At 40.0% G+C, this 17477-nt stretch overlaps 1 protein-coding gene across 1 annotated transcript; it reads right to left on the bottom strand.

Moving 5' to 3' along the window:
• Positions 1–4365: 4365 nt before the first annotated feature.
• Positions 4366–12818, bottom strand: LOC120358848. The gene is made up of 2 exons (XM_039454427.1): positions 11809–12818; positions 4366–11710 (listed from the first exon to the last, which is right to left on the bottom strand). Exons 1-2 carry the CDS (start codon positions 12816–12818, stop codon positions 6835–6837), a joined length of 5886 nt encoding a protein of 1961 aa, XP_039310361.1. The 3' UTR covers positions 4366–6834.
• Between the last annotated feature and the right edge of the window lie 4659 nt (positions 12819–17477).

The raw sequence follows: 17477 nt of genomic DNA, 5'->3' as shown, positions 1-17477 counted from the left end.
CTTATTTTGATTTATTAGACAGAATCGAAAACAGTAACTTTTGAGATACATGATGAATAAATGATGTTATGATCAACACCGATACGACCTTGCGAAAAATCGTTAGCGGAGTCTCGAAGTTCAGTCGATCACGATCTGTCGACAAACACGCCTGTGTCTTTTCTCTCGCCAGGAAAATGTACGTCAATTTCGCCAAAATCTCAAATTAGTATGTAACTCGTCTTTAATTAGAATAACAATCAAAAGTAACAATATACACTAATAATAAGAAAAATTGTACAAATTCGATATAGACACATTTACATGATGACAGCTAGATACAATAAATAAAGATCTCCACGAATAATGGAACCAAATACGCAGTAATAACACAAGATGACAACACAGAATGTGAAATGCGGTTTTATACCGCATGCGACCTGATCTACCAGTTATATATACATATCAGCATAAAGTGTTCACAGGTCATCATGAGGGATCAATTCGCAGCGATCACGGAGATCAAGCAACGTTCACCAGAGTTGCGACTTGAATGGATGACCGCTTGGAAATTTCCGAAAAAATATTCCCGAGATTTTTTTTTGCGAAAAATGTTTTTTAAAATGTTACACAAATATTATTTTATTCATTGGATTTATGTGATGTAATAATATTTATGTAAATATTTTGGAAAAATGGAATGTTTCAATGCAATATTTCAAAAAGCGGACATCTTAATGTTGCTGCAATCTTCCAACAATGTTGCAGCAATGTTTCGCAATCAAAATGCAATGTTACAATGTTTCAATTAAATCATTCTGCAATGTTCCTGCAATCTCTTTGTGCTGTATGGGAAATAGTTTCTCGAAACGATGTCGTTTCGATGACAAAAATGCAAGTCAAAAATTTTTTTAATTTTTATAAATTTTGATGGATAATTAATAAAATTAATAATTAATTAATAATTTTAATTTTAATTTTTTATTTTTATTTTATTTTTAATTTTTTAATTTTGCTTTGGCTTTTTATTGCCACTACTTTATTACAAAATTATGATATTGCAATGTTTCCGGAATATTACTGGCATATGCCATGCGATGTTGCAGGCATATTGTTAATTTATGTTTTTGCAATGTCTCCATAATATTGCATTGCAATCTGCAACATTGTAACACTGCTGCAATGTTGCTGCAATTTTCTTTTCTTCAATCTTTTTTTTTATAGTTTATGTAATAATTTTGGTGTACAAAAAAGATAAAACTAGAAAAATCGGTTTAAGAAGAAAGACATCATTAGCTCTACTGCTAATAAAAATTTTTATGAGATATACTTTTTATACGAATTACAGAACATTTTTCAAGAATATTAAGTAATTAAGTTTTTTCTTTAAATTTCTTATGTATGCATAAATTCTGAAATATTTTAATATTTTATAAAAAAACTAAAAAATTTTCTAAAAACTATAAAATATTACAAAAGTTTTGAAAACTTCTGGAAATATCTAAAAAATATCTAAAAAATATCTAAAAATTTTGAAAATTATATTTAAAAATCTTAGACAAATTTATATAATCCGATGAAAACTTTTCTTGAAATTGTTGCGTCCGCGGGTTCGCGAGGGTTGCGATTCCGGGACGTAGATCTGGTTGATTGGTTAATTTTGGAGTTAAGGCAGCTGTCACCAGTCGCGGCTCCGAATCGTGTGATAACACGGCCGGATACGCGACAAATTCCTTGTATAGGAAGTAGGAGGTATTGTAGGAAGATATATTATTAGGTGATTTATGAGTAGGTTTAGGAAATGTAGTAGCGTTTTATTAACGCTACTGGAGTAGTAGCGTGCGTGCTCGAGCTTGGCGTGGGATTAAATGAATGACAGAGCGAGTAATGGTTGAATATAAATGTGTATGTATTTTCGTGATTATGGAATAGTAGATGGTTACATATGGGGGCTGCGGGTAAAACGTCATCTTGCGAAAGAAGCGCTTTCTGCCGCCGGGATACGCGCGGTGAGCCCTTCGTTTGCCCATAGATGCTTCGAGCGAGACATGGTAAACTTAAGACGGGTGAAGGATTGCCACGTTAATGCGTATATAAACAGGTAACTTACCGATCTTAACGCGAGAGAGAGAGAGAGAGAGCTCGGTATAGAAGATCTACGAGATTTAGAAAAATAAGTTAGTGATCGAGTATATGTAACGAATGACGAATCCGCTGGGTCGGAGTGGTTACCCGTTAGAACGCCTCCCTTAAAGGTGGGAATTATACGGGGAAAAGAGGGGACGATGAAAGCGTCGAGGAGTCGCGCTAGCGAATCTTCCTCGACGGGTTGGGAATGGAAGAAGGACGGTGTCGAAGAGTCGCGTTAGCGAGTCTTCTTCGACGCCGCAGGAAAGAGAGAGAGAGAGAGGAGACGTCGAAGAGTCGCGTTAGCGAGTCTTCTTCGACGCCGGAGGAGAGGGAGGGAGGCAGAGAAACGAGTGAGGCCACACTCTAGCGAGAGCTAGGTGAGGTTCAACCCTCAGGATCTCTGGCGGAAAGGAGGGAGAGGAAAAGAGGCGATCCGACCGGGGCCATCCCGAAGACCAACGTCTTCGTCAGGAGAACCCTCCCGTCGCTGAGATCGTACCTGGAGGTCTGAATGTTGGTGGTCGCCGATGGCAGCGAATCTCACTCGACCAACAAGACTGATCTGATCTTCGAGCTCCGATTTCGCTCCTTATATAGGCAAGGATATGGGCAAGAGGTGTCGCGGGACGATTCCTCAGGTTCGCGGAAAATTCGGAGCGATGGTTTTTCGTAACGTGTGGCCCTTAGAAGCCCGCCCCGTTCCGCGACCGCGCGGCTTGCGCCTATATCGCGCGAGCGCTTGTAGACTTCTCCGGGGATCGCGACTCGCGGGGGCACCGCATACCAAGCCCCGACGCGAAATCCAGTGCCCAGGAAATTAATAGAATTTAATAGAATTTATATTGAGAGTGTGCGAGGCGATAGCGCCAAGCACATGCAATAGTTTTATGTATAAAAAGTTAAGGTTTAATTATCGTTCGTAGGAGATTGATTGATTCAAAATTATTTGGCATTTTTATTGGCCGTGATTTTAGAGCTGTTTCGATCTGAGTTGCATGACGCAGCAGTGGGAAGCGTCCATGAGTGGATCACGTTTCGATAATTATAAATTTGCCATTCTTAATATTTCGTATTAAATTGGAAAGATGAATAGAATTCCAACGCGCGGAGCTTGTCGATATCAGAGGGGGTCGCGAGCCGAGGGGTCGGCGCGCACGATGTTTGTCTCGCGCCGATGGACGCTCGCGGGTGTTGCGCGTCGAGGGGCGGCACGAGGTAGCCAAGCCGTATGAAATTTGAAATCGAGCGATATCGACTGATGCGGGATTTATCTAATTGCTCGGAGGATGTTTCCGAATTCTGATTAGGATATTATTAGTATGGATGGCGCAGAAAAATAAAAATTTTCTCGCCAGACGTAACACCCCCATCGTTAGGGAGGAGCGAAATCGGAGGTCCCAAATTCTTAAAGCGGGGCGCGAAATCTCTCCCAAAAAAGAAACGGAGTGTGTAGAAAAAAAAACGTGACAATCTTTCGGAAACATGTAAGCAGAAATTAACCAACAAAATATGAGCAAAAGAAACACATCGATAGCATAAGCGCAAAAGAAATATCATTGCAACTAAAACTTACGCAAAAATAATAATAATTGGTTAGTTGCTAAATAAGCGCAGAAAGACGCAAGGTTCGCAAAGAAACAAAAATTAAAGCAATAAGCGAAGAATGATAAGCGCATACAACTAAAATTTAAGCGCAAGCAAATGTAAGCAAGGCGAATGTGTGATACTATATCGCAAAGGAACGCAAGAACTTACAGAGAATTGTTAACATAAGCAAAGCGCAACGCAAAAAGAAAAAACGCAAGTAATACATGAACAGAGTATATAAGCATGGAACTAATGCGCATGAATATGAGTAGTTTAGTGTGATCAGTTATGTGACTGGGTGATATTATAGATATAGGGTTTAGTAACGCAAGAGAACGCAAGTATAGTATAAACAAAAAATGTAAAGCTTAGGACAGGTATAATAGATACGATTAGGAGCAAAAGAACGCAAAGAAAATATAAGTTGTCGCAACGTGATAGCAGATTAATACAGTATTGAACAGCGAACGCAAAATAACACGAAAGGATTAATACTATAACTATGCAGAAAAACAATGAACGCAGGAAAGATGACTAGTATTATGTACAGTTATATGATTAATATTCGTATAATCGCAAATCTTATAAAAAATATATACATATACGGGGGCTTGCACATATATGCATGTATTTTTCTCTTTTGTTATGAAAAAAAAAATTTTTTTTCTTTTTTTTTATATTATGTGTATTTTTTTTCTTTTTGTATTTTCTTTTTGTAAATACGTTGAAAGATATTAGAAGAGTGATCTCGCAACGATAGGTCGCAATGATTATTGCGGTGGGGTATTGGGGTACTATATCGCTTTGATCGGCAATAATCATTTCCCTTAGCTTCACCAGTTGTTGTTAGAAAGGAGAGACTCCAATTAAGTCGATGGAAATGAGAGACGTCAGGATTTTACTACGAGTTATCGTCGATTGTTATTTCGGAGAAAAAAAGAAAAGGAGACTCTCGTTAATAAGACAGTGGCGAATTTTAAATTGATTCTGAAGCATTATAATTCAAAAATTTAAACGCATAAGGCGATCAAGGGGAAAAAGACTCCCTAAAATTAATAGCTTGAGACCAGTTAATGACTGTTATTGGCACCAGTTATTATGGTGGGATTTTTAGAAGATGTGGTTTATAGTAGGAATAACACCACTGGACATATAAAGTTTTACTGTAATCGTCGCCAGTTGTTAGATAACATAGGCTGTCTCAGTTAAAATGTAAATAATTTTAAGGGGTCGTTTCCTCTTAATTTTTATAATTAATTCTTGCAATTAATTTTAATTAATCGAGGTTACATTTGTAGGGGGGGGGGCGGGGTTTTATTGCAAAACTGCACATGACGTTGTCGTTGTCGATCAGTAGTGGGATGATTGTCCTCCTTCAAGGCAGTCGTCAATCCTCCGCTCCAGTTTAGTCAAAGATTTAGAGGTTGCTGTCATCTCGTTGTACAGAGAGGGACTGAATTGCCGAGTACTGGTCGTGGATTGGCGAGCTCTAACTGACTTGCAACTAGGTATTGTGCAGTTGCAGGTTCGGTTGTGTAGTAACACCGAACGAGGCAATCGACTTGAATTAATGGCCTCGATGTGGCAGGCTGGCGAGAGTTTTGGCATTCTCGCAGCAGAGTTTCTTGGTTTGAAGCATTGCCATATTATAATTAGGCAGATTGTTGCACCAATGATTCGGACGAGTCCATGTATGATAGAGGCTGTAATCTTGCGAGGAAAACTGTCTTGCTGTGCAGTCGTGGCATTGTCGCTTGACGTACTGTCTGACATAATGGCAGGGGTACTTCCCCATGAGTGCTCGTAAGGGTTGAGCACGAAAGGCGCAGTTATATTTTTCGGATGCGGTTGGTGTTGCATCCAGACATTTCTGAGTCGGAATATGGCTGCTGTGTTTGGTCCGCAAGCGATCTCCGTACCAGTAGATGAAATTATTCGATTTCTTGGTGTCAAGTATTTTGGTTCGCCACCAACTAAGATTGGTAGTTCGAGAAAACAGTTTTCAGTTGCCCTCTCCTGTACTGGCACCGGAATGCACGGAAGGATTTCGGCAGCTTCCCCTCGAATGCGGGCGGAATACCCTGGTCCGCCAGTCAGGATGTAGGCCAACTGATTTGTGTCCAGATGTGCAGTTTGCATTACAATTTGTAATTCGGGTCTTCTGTTTGTACATTTAATTAACAATAATTCCGAATATAGCTGTCTAGTATCAGTCTCGATATAGTTAAAGACATGATAATATGGGGATACGGAATCTATCATATGACGTAACTGATTTAACGGCGGGGTTTCGCTTGGGATTTTCTCTAATTCCTTGATGAGCAAGCGCGGATGCTCTGTCTGTAACAGAGTTGCATTGCATACGCTATGCGGAGTGCTAGCGAATATAATGATATTATTATTTTTATATATCAATGAATAAGCAGTGGGATTTTTGTCAGATTTTATTTTCTTCACTACACCGCGATATTTAATAGTGTGTGCAGCAGAGTTACATCCCGAATGGAATATAGGTGACCAATAATTATGGTATCCGTCTTCGTCGATGCAATGCAATCCCGTGTATTTACAAGTACCGCCAGGTAAGATTATTTTATCTTTCAATGTATTTACCTTAATATAATTTTGCTTGAATGATATATGTAAATAATTTTTAGTAATGATGTCTGTTAAATTTTTAGCTATCTGTGACAGTGGAGTGGAAGCATTGCCAATGGGTAGCAATCTGCTGTTGACGACGTTTAATTTTAAATCATTAAAGGTAACATTTTTAATTGTGACTTGTTTATAATTATGCATGTGAATGCATTCGTGTAAGTTAATCGGTAGATAAGATCTGTGTGTTTTGATGGGATTATTATATTGTAGACTTCTACTGTCATAGATGACGTTTTCTGACTCTATTCTGCAAGATAGTACGCTAACATTAGCGTCTTTAGGTAGTTGGATTAAGTCGATGTTTATTCCATGGAGTATGATCCTCCCCTCGGGCGTATTACAATCGTCCATTTCGAGTAGTGAGACGAGAGTGCCATTTGGGTGAGGCCCATTGCAATCATAACCCATGAGTGCATCGATAGGACTGATCAGGATGATCACCGTGGAAATTATAGAAATCATCTGTAACATAAAGGTTGGTCATCCTGATTCGCTTAAATAAGCCTTTTTTAGCTTATTAGAGTGCACTATCCGAGTAGTGCCTCTTATCTCAAGGGTTACATTTCGATCCATCACTTCCAGTACCCGATAAGGCCCAAGATATTCAGAAGTGAATTTGCTCGTTTTTACATCGTTTAGCAGGAAGACATTGTCACCAGATTGAAAAATTACTGGTTTAACGCGTTTGTCGTAATTTTGCTTGGATTTTTGCTTAGCTCTTTCTAAGTTTAATTTAGCTTTCTGTTGTAATCCTTGAATCTCGTGAAATAAATTGTTAAGTTGGTGGGAATAAGTTTCTTGAGCAGGCTCAGTATTATAGCTAGATGGGATTCGTGCTGGTGTACCAAAAATTAATTCGTGTGGGGTATACCCAGTACCTTCGTGCACAGAGGTATTGTACGAGAAACTAGCTCTTTCAATATGTATATCCCATTCATTTTCTTTTTGTACAAAGCATTTTAAGTACTCAATTAGCACGGAATGTGATCTTTCGAGCGATCCGTTAGATTGAGGATAATACGCGGTGGTTCTGAAATGCTGGATTCGAAACTTTTTAGTAATACTTTTCATTACTTGACTCATAAAGTTACGGCCTTGGTCTGTTAGAATACTGCGTGGACAACCAAATCGGCAGATAAAATAATTGATAAAGGCTGTAGCTGTTGCTTCGGCGCTAATACTTGACAGAGGTGCATAGACAGAATATTTAGTCAATAGGTCTTGCATTGTTAGGATATAAGTATTGCCTGAATCAGTGGTTTTAAGAGGTCCTACAATATCAAGAGCGACTTTGTCGAATGCTTGACCAGGTGTATCGGTCAGCATCATTGGTTGTCTCGTTTTTTGTCTAACAAGTTTTCGTGTTTGGCAAGTAAGGCATTGTTTAACGAAATTTTGAATTTGATTTTTCATATCGGGCCAAAAATAACGTTTTCTAATAAGTCTGTAAGTTTTAGTGATGCCTTTATGTCCACCAATTGCTGATTCATGGTGTTCTTTTATTATGTTAATTCTATCTTCTACTAAAGGAGTAGTTAAGCCGTGACAAATATTAATAATGATAGGTTGTTCTGCTACCGCAGTTGTTAAACTTTCGAGTACTAGTCTCCATGGAGTGGAATCTAATATTTCAGTTTTCCTCACGCTAATTGACTGTAAATTTAATTCAGTGATTACATCGAGAAGCGAAGCGAAACATTCTTTTAAAATTTCAATATCCATCTGAATGGTTTTTCGTTCTTTTACAGCTAAGATAATTACGTGTTTGTCATTACAATGACTCAGCAAGTAGACGCGGGCTCTTCCGAGCATCAAATTGTCAAGAATTGGCAATTTTTCTGCATCGTGGAGTTCAATTGCTCCATTATCAAAAGGTCGCGTATCAACAGTGGTTAATACAACGAGATGATCGTTTCTTTCGAGCAATGATGACGGATTGTCTAGAATTTTACACAGGGCGTTAGAAATAGGTAATGATTCAAGATCTGGTTCATGCTCATGCTCACTATCTGAGAGTTCGAAATCGGAAGGTGGAGGCTCTGGTGGGATATCAGGTTGAGGTGGCGTTTCCTCAAAGTCTGAAATTCGCGCGTCTTCGTCCACGCTAGAGATCTCGATTATGTTTTTCTGCTTTCGCGGTCTCAATTTGTATCGCGACGGTATAGACGTAAGTGGCTGTGAGACCGTTTGGTCTGATGGTTCGAGGCGGATCATCTCTTCTTGAAATGATGCCCCTGGGTTAAAGCTGAATTCGCGATTAGATGACAGCGGGATCGGTTGTTTAATGTGAGACGGTTCTTCACAAATAATTAGCGAGGCGTTCGATTCTTCAGAATCCGGGGGAGAGCCCAATTCCACACCGGAGCCAGACCTTAATATAGGCCTTTTTCGTGGACGCTCATCATCAGAATCGTTGTCGCCAGTAAACAGTGTACTTAATGCGCGGCGAACTTCGTGAGTTTGTGACTCAAATCGCGGTTTTTTCCTAATAGGCATTACGGAATAAAAGATTGGCTTAGGAATAACGGGATTTCTAGACAGTGCATCCGCGTTATTGTTACTTGTGCCTTTCTTATAAACGATATCATAATCATATTCTTCCAATCTTAAACGCCATCGCGCGAGCCTAGACGTAGGGTCTTTGACGCGATGCAGCCAGGTCAATGGCTGGTGATCAGTTACTAGGGTGAATTTTCTACCGTAAAGATATGGACGAAAATGATTTACGCAGTACGTGATAGCAAGGAGTTCCTTTTCAATGGTGGAATAATTTTTTTCTGCTGAGTTTAACACTCTTGACGCGTAGGCGATCGGAAGGTCGTGGCCTATTTCGCCTTGACTTAGTACTCCACCGATAGCGAAATTTGATGCGTCTGTTGTAAGGACAAATGCGCGGTTGAAATCCGGATATTGCAAAATTGGTTCCTTACATAACAATTCTTTTAGAGTATTAAACGCTTCTTGTGTAGTATCGTTCCATTTAAAAGCTACGTCTTTCTTTAATAAATTAGATAGCGGATTGGCGATTTTCGAAAAATTTGGAATGAAGCGGCGGTAATAGCCGGCTAATCCAAGGAATTGACGAACATTCTTTATATTCTTTGGAACTGGAAAATTCTGTACTGCGGAAATTTTTTGCGGGTCTGGGCGTACGCCATTTTCTCCAATTATGTGACCGAGATATGCCACTTCGCGACGGAGGAATTCACATTTATCCGGTTGAAGTACTAGATTTGCGGATCGCAGACGGTCCATTAACTTATTCATTTTTATTTCATGCTCTTGTAACGAGCTCGCGTATACCACGATATCGTCCATGTACACGAATAATTCGACCCCTTGTAAGCCAGTTAAAATTTGGTCCATTAATCTCTGGAAAGTGGCTGGGGCGTTTTTCAAACCGAAAGGCATTCGCGAGAACTCATAATGCCCGTGCGGTGTCGAAAAGGCGGTTTTATGCGCATCGGCGGGATCCATGGGTATCTGGTGGAACCCGCTAATTAAATCGAGTATCGACATATATTTAGAGCCACCGAGTTGGTCCATGATATCGCAGATGTTCGGTAACGGATACGCGTCTCCGATTGTTTTTTCGTTTAACCGTCTGTAATCGATGACCATTCGCCATCTTTTATTACCCGTTGTATCAGATTTCTTTGGTACAATCCAAACAGGTGAATTATATGGAGAGTTGGAAGGTACTATAATGTCGTTTGAGCGAAGTTGGTTTACTTGTCGATTTATCTCATCTTTATGTATAGGAGGAAATCGATACTGTTTTGTGTGTATTGGTACATCATCTGTAGTCGTTATTTTATGCGTTACTACGTGAGTTTGACCGAGATAGTCGTTAGGTATGTAAAATCTATCTGAGTTATTTTCAATTAGTGTGACAATGTGTTCCTGCTCGAGAGAAGTCAAATGTTCAAGTCGGAGTGATTGTAATATTATAGATACTCTATCAGGATTTATTTTAAATTTGTTTAATTCAGAATTCTCAAATTTTTCGTTGGGTTTTATCGTGCGACTTTGAGTGATGGCGATATTTCTACGCGTAATTTTTTTATTTTTAGTAACGGCAATTTCCTTTGTATTTATAATAGAAATTGCTTGATTATTATTCATGTTATGAATCGCTTTTTCTTGTGGGAGTGCTCTGCATGGCACAAGGGAGGGAGCTGGTGCACTCTGTGGTGCCAGCGTAGGATTAGAGTAGATGCCGCTTGGGCTAGATTTGTGAGAAAAAGAAGGTCCCATGAGGGCAGTCGCGCTTTCTTTTTTGTGAAAGGGGCCCGTCTGGGCTCGCATGCTTTCTGCATGGAGTAGAGTATTTTGAGTAATAGAAGTGCATTCGAAAGATGCATTGTAGAAATTAGGAGGGTTGGTAAGAGAGAGCGATTCATCGTTATTAGTATTAGTGTTAGTGTTTGCGGCGTTATCACCAGTGTTATTTGTATCGTCACTGTTATCACTATTAGTATTAATAGGAACATTTGTTTGGTTAATGTAGTTGTTTGCATTAGTAGTAGTATTAATTATGTTATTTTCAGAGGATTGTAATAATTTATGATTTTTATTTTTAGGAGAATTCTGGTTTAATAATGGAGTCTTTTCGATCTCCGTAGAGATCGGTAATTTGTCAGCAATTTGAGCGACTTCTTCGATTCGCAGGGTAGGTATCAGAACTTCGATCTCGTGATCGAGCGTATTAATTATTTGTATGTAAGCCTTGTCATTAATACAAGTTACAAGTGAATCTCCGGCGTATACTCCTTCGCAAATTTTTAGACGAGGAATATACCCTGTTTTAATTTCCGGGTTTGAGATTAGAACTACAAATCCCGTGTTAGTACGCGGAGGTACGACAATAGTTTCATATTTCTTAAACGGAAAATAGCAATTACGCCAAGTCAGGTTTCTTTGTGCGTAATCGATACAGGCGTCGTGTTCTTTGAAGAATGACGTGCCTAGAATACCTTGTTGCGTCATTGGAAATTCATCTGGCACGACGTGAATTTTTACTGGAGTTTCTAATATATGGGCTGCGATAGAGCCTAGCGTGCTAACGGCATTTTCAGTTATGCCTGTTAGTTGTAAAATCTCTTGATTGTTAATAGTGATGTCACCGTGAACACATCCTTTCTTAATGATATTAGGGTGCGCTCCGGTGTCCACCATAAAGGCGATCGGTCCGCGAAAAGAGGAGGACTCGACCTCTACGGAGGGAATATCTCCGGTGTAATTCCTGATGACGTAGAAGGGCGGTTTTCCACCGTGAGGATGGGACGAGGATTTCCTGGGCCTCGGGATGTCCCGTTGGCCGAGGCCTCTGTTTGGTTTCCCGAAAAATTGCCGGCTTTATGTGCCGTGGGATCATTAGTGTTACTGTTTTGATTAGCGCGATAATTATTATTTCCGTCACCAGTGTTATTATTATTTACTTTAATATGGTACTGTCGAGTACGACATTCGTTAATCAGGTGCCCGAAACGCTTACAATAGCTACAAATTTTCTGTTCGGTGCTACCTAGAGTTCCAGAAGAGGAACCAAAATCATTGCTTTGCGGGTTCGCCGCATTTTTACCTTGATTTTGATTTGTACGCGAAGCACGCGCTTGCTTTTCCCTAGCCTCCTCTCTCTCCAATCGTTTACTAATAATAATTACTTTAGCACAAGCGTCTGCAAAATTAGTATAGCCTTCGGCTCTAAGTTCTACCCGATATTCTCGTGGCAATCCCTCGTAAAAAGATTCTAACGCAAGGGCATCGATGGAAGCTATTTCGCTTTCCGTTAATTGACGATCGAAATTTGTTTGATCTCCTTCTATGATCGCGGTTCTCAAATCTTTGATACGCCCGATGTAGTCTAGTATATGTTCGGCGGGCTTTTTGTGAATAATACTGAGTTGACCGCGGTAATAATTAGCAGTTCTACCGGAACCGAATGTGCGCTTCAAGGTGTCTAAAAATTTATCCATTGTTAAGTGAACCTCATCCTCCACAGCAAGGTAAGCGTGTCCTGTTAACTTGTTTCTTAGTGAGCGAACGAGATGGGCTTCGTCGAGAAGAGGGACTGATTCTTTCGCTCTTTTACAGGCACGAGCAAATTGCCAAACCGCGATATTGTGTCCATCGTATTTAGGCACTAATTCGAGGGCGTCTCTTATGTACGATCGCGAGTACGGCGTGTTGGATGGATAGGTAAATGCGCTTGGCATTGACGAAGCGGAGGGAATATCTCTTAGCGCTTCTGGAGACCAAAGAGGCACATGTTCGGGCTGTCCGGTAGATGTAAAAGTAGGAGGAGGTCTACTGCCTGCGAGAGTTTGGGTAAATATCTTCATCATGCTTTCTATATTGTCGGCTTTTCGCGTAAGCTCTTTTTCGCGTTTCTTGAGAGCTTTCATTTGCTTTTTAAAGTCGATGGGGTCATTGTATTCCCCCTCATCCTCGGAGGAACTCATTTTGAAATTGAAAATATGTGTATTTAATTAAACGCTTGATTTATTTTTAGGTGCGTCCAGTTTGACGAAATAATTGAAAGGAGAGTATCGTGCGGAGGGTTTGAAAGGAGAGGAAAGGTGAGCAATAGCTGCTTCTTAATTTTATTTAATTGTATATATGTATATTTTACTCATAGTTAATATTGTATCTTCATTTTTCAGAACTGTGCTTTAAGGAGCATATCGCGTGCCATCAGATGGATCATACATCGTTGTGTATGCCGTATCATCATGCAGCATCGACGCAATGGACTCGATTTAAGAATTAAAATCTGCATGTAAGCTGTTAATTAGCGATGTAATTTACTAATTAGTAATGTAACTTATTGATTATGTAACGTTACACCACGCTGTCATTAGTAATTATATTATATTTTATGTAAGGCGTAAAAGACTTCTTACCAAATAACTTTTAATTGATTTTATCAATTTTGAAATAATTAATTTTTCATAATCTTTTATAGTATTCTATAGCCTGTAGTTTTTAACGATTGGATTTATTGCATTCTGAATATAATTTTATTGTTCTTTAGAACGATTCCTTTGATATCTTATCGATTATTTAAAACAAGTCTCATTGCTCTGTCAATTCTTTTTGTAATTAATTTGAATGTATTCGATGTATTCGATTTTACAATTTTCTTGAGGCAATTAATTTTTCGTAACATTTTGTAGTATTTTATTGGCAATTACGTTTATAATTTAGCGATTGGGTTTTCGTAATCCCACCGCGCTGTCACCAGTTGTTGCGTCCGCGGGTTCGCGAGGGTTGCGATTCCGGGACGTAGATCTGGTTGATTGGTTAATTTTGGAGTTAAGGCAGCTGTCACCAGTCGCGGCTCCGAATCGTGTGATAACACGGCCGGATACGCGACAAATTCCTTGTATAGGAAGTAGGAGGTATTGTAGGAAGATATATTATTAGGTGATTTATGAGTAGGTTTAGGAAATGTAGTAGCGTTTTATTAACGCTACTGGAGTAGTAGCGTGCGTGCTCGAGCTTGGCGTGGGATTAAATGAATGACAGAGCGAGTAATGGTTGAATATAAATGTGTATGTATTTTCGTGATTATGGAATAGTAGATGGTTACATATGGGGGCTGCGGGTAAAACGTCATCTTGCGAAAGAAGCGCTTTCTGCCGCCGGGATACGCGCGGTGAGCCCTTCGTTTGCCCATAGATGCTTCGAGCGAGACATGGTAAACTTAAGACGGGTGAAGGATTGCCACGTTAATGCGTATATAAACAGGTAACTTACCGATCTTAACGCGAGAGAGAGAGAGAGAGAGCTCGGTATAGAAGATCTACGAGATTTAGAAAAATAAGTTAGTGATCGAGTATATGTAACGAATGACGAATCCGCTGGGTCGGAGTGGTTACCCGTTAGAACGCCTCCCTTAAAGGTGGGAATTATACGGGGAAAAGAGGGGACGATGAAAGCGTCGAGGAGTCGCGCTAGCGAATCTTCCTCGACGGGTTGGGAATGGAAGAAGGACGGTGTCGAAGAGTCGCGTTAGCGAGTCTTCTTCGACGCCGCAGGAAAGAGAGAGAGAGAGAGGAGACGTCGAAGAGTCGCGTTAGCGAGTCTTCTTCGACGCCGGAGGAGAGGGAGGGAGGCAGAGAAACGAGTGAGGCCACACTCTAGCGAGAGCTAGGTGAGGTTCAACCCTCAGGATCTCTGGCGGAAAGGAGGGAGAGGAAAAGAGGCGATCCGACCGGGGCCATCCCGAAGACCAACGTCTTCGTCAGGAGAACCCTCCCGTCGCTGAGATCGTACCTGGAGGTCTGAATGTTGGTGGTCGCCGATGGCAGCGAATCTCACTCGACCAACAAGACTGATCTGATCTTCGAGCTCCGATTTCGCTCCTTATATAGGCAAGGATATGGGCAAGAGGTGTCGCGGGACGATTCCTCAGGTTCGCGGAAAATTCGGAGCGATGGTTTTTCGTAACGTGTGGCCCTTAGAAGCCCGCCCCGTTCCGCGACCGCGCGGCTTGCGCCTATATCGCGCGAGCGCTTGTAGACTTCTCCGGGGATCGCGACTCGCGGGGGCACCGCATACCAAGCCCCGACGCGAAATCCAGTGCCCAGGAAATTAATAGAATTTAATAGAATTTATATTGAGAGTGTGCGAGGCGATAGCGCCAAGCACATGCAATAGTTTTATGTATAAAAAGTTAAGGTTTAATTATCGTTCGTAGGAGATTGATTGATTCAAAATTATTTGGCATTTTTATTGGCCGTGATTTTAGAGCTGTTTCGATCTGAGTTGCATGACGCAGCAGTGGGAAGCGTCCATGAGTGGATCACGTTTCGATAATTATAAATTTGCCATTCTTAATATTTCGTATTAAATTGGAAAGATGAATAGAATTCCAACGCGCGGAGCTTGTCGGTATCAGAGGGGGCCGCGAGCCGAGGGGTCGGCGCGCACGATGTTTGTCTCGCGCCGATGGACGCTCGCGGGTGTTGCGCGTCGAGGGGCGGCACGAGGTAGCCAAGCCGTATGAAATTTGAAATCGAGCGATATCGACTGATGCGGGATTTATCTAATTGCTCGGAGGATGTTTCCGAATTCTGATTAGGATATTATTAGTATGGATGGCGCAGAAAAATAAAAATTTTCTCGCCAGACGTAACAAAATTTTCCTGATTTTCTGTATAACATATTTTTTAGAATAGTTCTCAGATTTTTTAATGTAAATTTTATAATACGTAAAAATATACATATATATGAAAAATTCGGAGAAAAAGATATGGATTTCTTAATATTTCTAAAGTGTTTCAATTTATATAAAAATTCTGAAAAAAATTTCAGATAACTAATAAAATATATTATTGTTCAAATCGATGTCGAATGATTCTATAAATCATTACATACAAAAATCATTCTATTTTTCTTTCATGTACTAAATAATAAAAATGAACGATGAAAAAGTAGAAATGTAAGTAGAAATGCAATTAGTTAATTTTTTTTTGCATCATCGCATTGTCGAATCGATCTTTCATTTTCACAGACATGATTTGCTGATTAAATTAATTACAGTCCCGACAATGTGATATTTACAATTGAGATATTTTTTATTACAGTTTGTGTTTTATTATAACTAAAAAATTGAGGTTATGTTATTTTACTTCAACGCGGGAAATGCAACAACGCCGCGTTCATGCGGCTAGCGACATCAGAAATAGAATTTAGTTGTTTCTGAACTGCCACGTTGCCGCGCGCGGCATTTGCCGCATCAGTAGGCACCTAGCAACAGACAGCCACGAAGGGGTGGCTAAACAGATGGCCACCAAATTTTTCTTGTGGTGGGGAGGGTCGAACTAAGCGACATAGTAACATCGACATACAGAATGGACTGCTGATGATCGTGGTGGGGGTAGAAAGACACATAGAGTGAGAGGCAGACAATACGAAGAACGTTCGTTCTCTGTCTACTAAGTTCGATTGGTTGTTGTGGCCCCAGCAACCAATCAGACTTAGTAGACAGAGAACGAACGTTTTTCGTATTGTCTGCCTCTCACTCTATGTGTCTTTCTACTCCCACCACGGTCATCAGCAGTCCATTCTGTATGTCGATGCATAGTAACGATCGAGCGTCATAGCAACGAGTGTCATTCAGTCAGCAATATATATAAAGATATAAATATATGTTCTGAAGACTGCCGCGTCTCCGTGATGACACGTAATGCAAAAGTGAGAAAAAGTGAGAAAGCGAGTGAGAAAGATAGTTCCATTACAAATGTGAAGTATCCTAGCAACCATTGCGTTGATTAGATTTTGTTCAATACCTCGAAATATTGAACAAATAAACGCAACGATTGCTTGCAAATTTTACATTTGTAACAGCCAAATACACGTCTACTCTTGGTAATATTACAAATATAAATAAAAAAATAATGAATTCGGTATATAAAAATAAACTGCGCGTTCAAAGATATCGGTATGTAAAAAGAGAAATGATTAAGTATAAAGAGATTTTTTCAAAAATTTATCATGAAAGTTGTAACGTTACGTCCTTCCACCGTACCGCCACTCCGTATATAGCGGTCCGCGCGGTCGCACGTACCAATCAGCGCGCGCGGTTGAGCCGGCCGGAGTGGGCCGGAGTAGGAACGCTTGCTGAACGCGGCGCGCGGCCTGCACGATAGCGTCGCGGCGTCGCGTCGGTAGCGCGTGAAGCCTACAAAGCAGAGCGCGTGTACGTGCTCGGTCTTCCGCGTTGTGTTCGGCGTTTTGATCGGAGTGGCGGTGCGGCGGAGGGACGTAACGTTACAAAGTAAGTACTTTGTGGATAAATATAAACAAAAATTTGCACAAACTTATTATAAGTAATCTTATCATAACTCTAAGATTGTCGCAAAGAATATACTACAATTTACATATGTCATGTCTGATAGCATTCAATTTTTATAAAAAATTACATATCTATAATAATTATTTGAATATTTTATAAATATGTAGGATAATATTTCATAGACACTTTTGTGATTTCAGATTGAATAGATCATAAACATTTATTACAGATGTTACATAAAAATATTTATGAAATACATACTATATTTAATAACATTTTCAATATTGCAATAACAATTTTATAATTTTTTCCCTTTTTT

The sequence above is a fragment of the Solenopsis invicta genome, chromosome 10 (assembly GCF_016802725.1).
Source record: "Solenopsis invicta isolate M01_SB chromosome 10, UNIL_Sinv_3.0, whole genome shotgun sequence".
Lineage (NCBI taxonomy): Eukaryota > Metazoa > Arthropoda > Insecta > Hymenoptera > Formicidae > Solenopsis > Solenopsis invicta.
This window is presented reverse-complemented; position numbering and strand designations above follow the sequence as displayed.